The following is a 7565-nucleotide window of genomic DNA, read 5'->3' as shown; positions in this document are numbered from 1 at the left end:
GCACCCCGCTCCACATTGCTTTTCTTTATACTTTATTCTGGCTTGCATGTAGCATGTCTACTACCTGGGAAAGAAGGGTTATTAAATGACTAAAGTGGGAGTAATAGTTGAGCAAGGCACACAAGTATACCTAAAAGATTTCCACCCCAGTATTTTCACCTCACACACACACACGTCCCTACAGCAGTCCCAAACCTGCTGACCATCTGCTCTAGAGACGTCTAGAAAACAGACAGAAATAAATATGTGGTACAGCTGTGTACAGACAGACCGTAGTGTTAATGCAACACACACCCATCAGCAGCCTCTCCGTCTACACAACGCTGCTCTGCTTGTGTTGCATAGATAATACATCGTTTTATGTGATGTCTGTTTGGACACCCGTCCCATGCTGTGGTCTGAAGACGTGCTGCAAGCCGAGACAGGAAGCATTTCATCCCACCTGCTCAGGTAGAAGCAGCTTCGCAGAAAGCTCAAAATGACGAACGGTCCTTCAACAAAGAAGCGCGGTTGCACTCCTCTTCCTCCATCACGCTACACCTCAACACAACAACCGCACCTTCAGAAACTAGTCTCCTGACCGTTTGCTGCATCATGAACTCCTCCTTTGATACAGGGAAGGTGTTCAGACCCAGCTTCCTAAAGACGCTGGGACAGTACAGTTCGCCACGATGGGACACGCTCCCCATGGCCGCGCATCAACATCTGGTTTTACAACCGAAACCAAAAATAAGCCTGGACTCATAAACAACTTCAGAAATGAAGGAATGGATTTGTTTGAGGTCAAATCTGCTGATGTTGGTTTCCACAAACAAAATGAAATATGACGTCATCCCAATAGAAAGAGCTGATGGAATCTCCCAACGTCTATCGTTGGTGGTGAACTAACTCTTCATAACATTGGAGGGTCTTCATAACGGCTGCTTTTCGCCATTGGTTTGGGGTTTCTGTGGTTTTGTGATGTCATTAGTTCAGGCCGCCGACCACGCTACATTTCCAACATCTAGCAGGCTGCAGAGCCCGGAGACAGCCTGCAGACGTGTTTTTCCTGACATGCTAAGCAGTGTGTGATGGCAGATTGTAAGAAGCTGTGCAACCTGATCAGACACGTGACGTGCTGGAAGAACTTCCACACCTCACATACTGAAAAAAAGAAAATGGCGTTATCCAGAGCAAAACGGTGCCTCGGTTTGTGTCAGAACACGTCTGCAGTCTGTTTCAACAGACAAAGAAACTCACTAACTAACTGAGCTGCTGTTGTCAGTAACTTGATGTATTGATTCATTGAGCATCCCGTGTCCTGCTTGTCAGAGCTGAAGCGTCAGGCTCCTTTTCCGCCAGCTGAAACTGGCGGCATCTGACGGCCGGTAACTCCATCATGTCTGTCAGAGTGAAAACGAGGACGTGATCCTAGATCATCTGTCGGAATCCATGCAGATTCTAAGCTGCAGCATCTTTCTCCTCAGAGTTAAAATGTTGAGATCTGTTGGTTAAAAGGACCTTTTTAAAATGGTTTCATCGTCTTTATTTGTGCTGTTTTACTAAGACGGACTTCGGCATTCCACAAACCTGCTGACTTGTCTCATTCTTTCACTCTGGACCTAATTTATGTTTGGGTGTAAAATATTAACAGCAATAAACTAATTTGCAGTCAGACCCGCAACATGAACGACGTGCTCAGCAGCTGCTGAACTCTCTCCGCATGGTAATCTTCATTTACAAACTAACTGCTGATCAATTTTAAAGACGTGTGATGAAATGACACACAGGATCTTCATAAAGCTCTTTTCACACTGCCGGTTCAAGGCAGAGTGCTCGAGTCATGAAGAGGAAAAGTCTAAAGAGATTCAGCAACAACCTGGACCGGAGTGTTTGGATTCAGGAGCCACAGTCTTCCTGAGCTTGACGATCCTCCTTTTCTGCATATCTTTCTGTACATGACAACTTATTTTTAGTAAATAACTAATAACCAGTAGTACACACAAACCCTCTGATCAGCCCATTGCTGTGATCTGAACTAGAAGTTTCTGAACTGATGAATGACTGAAATGTGTCCTTCATGGCGTGGTGGGGGGGGACAAGTAGAACTGGGAAGGTATTGTTGTACAACAATTGAATGAGTGAATGAATCCTTAAATACATGACTGGTATTTCACAGGACTGGAGGTAATAGAAATCAGCTCTGACGTTGCTATGACAACCAATAACCAAATGACTTTCATGGTGAAAATGTTTGTGCATGTTGGAATTTTACAGGCAGAAAACTGCAGAATTTCCATCTGAAAAAAACTGTTTTATCGTTACAAACCAAATCATTTCACTTCTATTTCAGTCCTCCGTCTGAATCGTCTTCATCCCGACCATCGTCTTCGTCCAGACCAATGTCTTCATCCCGACAATCGTCTTCGTCCAGACCAATGTCTTCATCCCGACAATCGTCTTCGTCCAGACCAATGTCTTCATCCCGACAATCGTCTTCGTCCAGACCAATTTCTTCATCCAGACCATCGTCTTCGTCCAGACCATCGTCTTCATCCAGACCATCGTCTTCGTCCAGACCATCGTCTTCGTCCAGACCATCGTCTTCGTCCAGACCAATGTCTCAATCCAGACCATCGTCTTCATCCAGACCATCGTCTTCATCCAGACCAATGTCTTAATCCAGACCATCGTCTTCATCCAGACCATCGTCTTCGTCCAGACCATCGTCTTCATCCAGACCATCGTCTTCGTCCAGACCAATGTCTTCGTCCAGACCAACGTCTTCGTCCAGACCGTCATCGTCCAGACCGTCATCGTCTTCGTCCAGACCAACGTCTTCACCCAGACCATCGTCTTCATCCAGACTATCGTCTTCATCCAGACCAACGTCTTCGTCCAGACCGTCTTCGTCCAGACCACTTCAGTCCTCTTCACAATGTTCAGAAGCTCTTCTCTAAGAGGACGAAGACGGCGGAGGGAGACGGTGGAGGGAGACGAAAGCCACAGCAGAGGTCCATTACAGCTGAATCTTGGAGGTTCTTGCTCCAACAGCTGATCTCTGGATGGACAAAAGGACAGATGTTGTTAGAAAAGAAGCAAAAGCATTTCTTATTATTCTACAGTCAACAGATGACAGAGGAAAACTCCACCTTCCATGAATAAACAGACAAGGTCTGTTCTGGCGGTTGCACTACGTCCTACATGTGTCCGTAGACCCCGGGTTTATTTTCCCTATCAATTAAACGCTGAACATGTTTAATAGATGGAATTGTTCTAATATTGATATTGTTTTCATCAGCGGCGTTCGGCTTCATTTTCCAGTTGGTGAAACTTTCCCAACGCAAGTCAGTGATGAAACGTGAAACACACACTCTCCTGTGTGTTTGGCTGCAGACCTTCTGCTGTCTGGGTCACAGAGCACATCACGCGTCGCATTCACAATTGCTTTAATTGCACCTGTGTCTGTGTGTACAGTGTGTACTTGTGTGTCTTTGTGTGCATGTGTGAACAGGTGGGCTAGACTGGGCCACGCCATGGGGGTCAGGACCAGCTGTACGCATCACTGATATGATGTGGGTATGATAGTGAGTGTGTGTCCCTTGTCATGACGTTACATGCGTTGTGTGTGTGTGTGTGTCCTCATGGAGCTGGATTTTGGTCTTTTTGTTCTTTGCATGTAAGTGTGTACGCAGGTTTGTCCTTTGTGTATGTGTGTGTGTGTGTGTGTGTGTGTGTGTGTGTGTGTGTGTGTGTGTGCAGCATGTCTGTCTAACCTGCAGCTGTTGGGCTGTCAGAACTTCTACCTGGACTCGTATGCCCTGCCCTCAGGGGTGTGTGTATGGACGTGCGTGTGCAGGTTTGTGTGTTTAGAGTGTGAGGGCAGTAGGTTTTGCTTCGCCCTGGAGGTGCCCATAGGGTGCACACATCACACACACGTACACACACACACGTGCACACATTGTGTTAGTTATGGCCTTTATTCTGTTTGGTAACTCAGGTGTGTGTGTGCAGCTTGGATCAGTCTGAGCGGAGACTCGACCGCGTGCAGCGAGTTGGCAGAAATGTGACTTCATGTTGTTAAAAACCAAAATGAAAACAGAAAATAATAATTTCCAGATCTCAGCAGGTCATATTTTACTCTCAGCAGACAAACTGAGACGTTTCATCATTTAACGCAAAATCTGAGCTGATTGTGTGAACCTGAGCCAGCAGCACGTGGAGGAGCTTCTTACTGGTTTCACTGGGAGCGAGCGGAAACATGACTGTGTAAGAGTCTCAGATGGACAGAGCTTCACCAGTCTGAGACAAACTGGGTCTGAAAATGTTCCCCTGACTTTGAAGATCTTCCATCTACAGAGTCATCAGAAGATTCAGAGAATCAGAAGGAATCTCTGTATTCTAGGACAAGTCTAGATGCTGGTCATGTTCTGCATTAAAACCAGACATGCTTCTCGACTGGAAACCAGTGTGAACCCAGTTCAGGCTGAAATTCAGACATGCAGGTTAAAGCTCCATCATATGTGAAGAGGATCCAGAAACACGCCGTCTTCTCTGGACCAAAGCTCATTTAAAATGTTCTGAGTGGAAACCTGGATGAAGATGTGGAATTGTTTGTGGACAGCATGGACGGCGTGTCCTGCAGACTAAAGAGGAGAGGGAGCATCCAGCTTATCAGCCTGCATCTCTGATGGGATGGGGTTGCATTAGTGCTGATGGCGTGGGCAGCTTCCACATCTGGGAAGCTCCATCAATGCTGAGAAGTACATGGAGGTTTTACAGCAACGCATGCTAAAAATCCCCTGGAACTACTTTTACACATGTTGAGTGATGTTGAAAATGGATGGATGTGGATGTGTTTGCTGTTACTCACTGTGACTGTTCTGGCCCTGGAGGTGGGGGGCCTCTTCGGTGCTTTGCTCTGCTCTTGTACCGCTCTGGTGGGATCATGAACCGCTGAAGAGGTTCTCACCTGAGAAATGACAACGGATAACAGGAAGGAATGATCAGAAGAAGTGTAAAGGATGGAGGGAAAAGACAAAGACGTTGACATGAAGACTGCAGCGTAAAAAAGACAAAAAGCCTGTTTACTGCTGCAACAACAAGGTGGAAGAATAAATCTAAACAGTTTCATCAGGCTTGGTTTTGTTTTGCCATCAGCTTGTTTGTTCTTCGAGTCCAAGCTGAAGAAAAATTCCCAATTATAGCAACAAGCATCAGGCTGAAAATAATTCTCTTCCTCACTTCGTCCCGCTCTCCTAATTGGTTCACAACTAATGGCTTTGTAAAGACCTCTGCAGCTTCCCATACACTCCCCAACACACACTGCTACACACACATTTCTGCATGTTTACGAACTTAGAAAAGCTCCCAGTCACTTGTTTGCGCCTTTAACTGCGTGTATTCCTCAGGTTGCTGCCGTTTTACTGGATCAAACAAGAAGCAACGCAGATGTTTGTCTTAAAACCAAAGTGTGCTGATAGAAACCTGTTGGAAGCATTCGCAGACCATGTGTGGAGGTCTGAACATGCCAACAAAGTGTGCAGATGTACTAGCAAGCGATGGGAGCATGTCTGACACTGGAATAAAAACTAAAAGGAATTTGACATGAGAGCAGGTTTTCCTGAAGATCATGGCAGGAGATCAAAACAAGCCGAACGTTTCCATCAACCTCAAAAAGCCAAAATGTTCAGGAAATCTTCCCTTCTAACAGGAAATGTCGGTTTTATTTCAGAAATATGCTGGACATGTTCAGGTGTGTTAAAAACATTTTAGGCAAAAGTAACAGATTTGCTTTCTGTCCAGACGTTGTGTACCTGACACTCACCAGTCATTTTACCAGCTCCACGTGTTCACCTGCTCCGAAACCTAAGCTAACCCTAACCAGCCAATTGGATGGCAGCATGTGGTCATGTAGACATGGTAAAGATGACTTGCTTGAGCATCAGGATGAGGAAGAAATTAGTTTTGAGGTTGTTGGTCTGCGTATTTCCTGGGATTTTCGCCCACAACCATGTCCAGGGTTTCCAGAGAAGGTCTGAAGAAGAGAAAACATGCAGCTGACCCTGTGACCTTATTGTCAGAGGTCAGAGGAGAATGGACAGACTGGTCCGATAAGCACTGGTTCCAACAGAGAAACGCAGATCATCTCATATCATCAGATTTAACAATCCAAACAAAAGACAGATGAAGCTGAATCCCTCAGAAACTTCTCATGTATGCTCTTGGACATGATGAAGATCTCCTCCTCTTATTCTGAAGGAAAGTTACAGCGTCTTGCAAAGTATTCCTACTGCTTGAACTTTTCCACATTCTGACACATTACACACCAAACATGAATATATTCAATTGGAACTGTATGTGAAAGACCAACACAAAGTGGCACACATGTCAGGCTTTGGTGGAGATGAGAACCCAAATGCAGAGATGAGCGGATGCCAAGGATGCTCCAGAATATATGTTTTTCATCTAAAAAGGCAGGGAACTAAACTCAGGCTCAAAAACAACTCAATGGACCAGCAAGCTAAGGACAAAAACTGAGGGTAAAAATACACAGAACACAACAAGACACAGGGGAAACAAATGAACCCAGATGAACGCAGACAAAGGCAAAACAGGAACATACTCCAAAATAAAACAGGAAAGCAAAAACTAAAGAGACTTCATGAAACACACATCATGACAAATGCGGAGTACAATGAGACTTTTTGTTTTTCACACATAAAAAACTGAAAAGTGCAAAAGTATCAAACATGGTGGTGGTAGCATGGGGGGGGGGGGGGGGGTTCTTCTCTTCAGCAGGGACAGGGAAGGTGGTCGGAGTTGATGGGAAGATGGATGGAGCCAAATACAGCGCCATGTTGGAGGAAATCCTGTTTCCGTCTGGAAAAGCCATGTGACTGGGGCGGAGGTTCACCTTCCATCAGGACAGTGAGCCGAAACATAAAGTGGGACTAAGACGGAACGGTTTAAAATATAAAGCGGGACTACGGTGGAACACAGTGGAATGGTTTAAAACAAAGCGGGACTACGACGGAACGGTTTAAAACATAAAGCTGGACTACGACGGGACGGTTTAAAACATAAAGTGGGACTACGACGGAACGGTTTAAAACATAAAGCAGGACTACTACGGAACGGTTTAAAACAAAGTGGGACTACGACGGAACGGTTTAAAACATAAAGCGGGACTACGACGGAACAGTTTAAAACAAAGTGGGACTACAACGGAACGGTTTAAAACAAAGTGGGGCTACGACGGAACGGTTTAAAACATAAAGCGGGACTACGATGGAACGGTTTAAAAGATAAAGCGGGACTATGACGGAACAGTTTAAAACAAAGTGGGACTACAACGGAACGGTTTAAAACAAAGTGGGGCTACGACGGAACGGTTTAAAACATAAAGCGGGACTACGATGGAACGGTTTAAAACATAAAGAGGGACTACAACGGGACGGTTTAAAACATAAAGCGGGACTACGGTGGAACAGTTTAAAACAAAGTGGGACTACGGTGGAACGGTTTAAAATATAAAGCGGGACTACGACGGAATGGTTTAAAACATAAAGCGGGACTACGGTGGA

General features: G+C 45.3%; 1 protein-coding gene across 1 annotated transcript in view; it reads right to left on the bottom strand.

Moving 5' to 3' along the window:
* Positions 1-2900: 2900 nt before the first annotated feature.
* Positions 2901-7565, bottom strand: part of akap6 (A kinase (PRKA) anchor protein 6) — a gene marked incomplete at its 5' end in the record, with an annotated part of 238431 nt that continues 233766 nt past the window's right edge. The window contains 2 exons of the mRNA XM_079261663.1: positions 2901-3040; positions 4853-4951. Coding sequence (XP_079117789.1) covers positions 2999-3040; positions 4853-4951 — 141 coding nt within the window. The 3' untranslated portion in view covers positions 2901-2998. The remainder of the gene's footprint in view (positions 3041-4852; positions 4952-7565) is intronic.

This window comes from Telmatherina bonti (assembly GCF_933228915.1).
Source record: "Telmatherina bonti genome assembly, chromosome: 22".
NCBI classification, from domain to species: domain Eukaryota; kingdom Metazoa; phylum Chordata; class Actinopteri; order Atheriniformes; family Telmatherinidae; genus Telmatherina; species Telmatherina bonti.
Note: the sequence above shows the minus strand (reverse complement) of the source record. Positions and strands in the feature narration are given on the sequence as shown.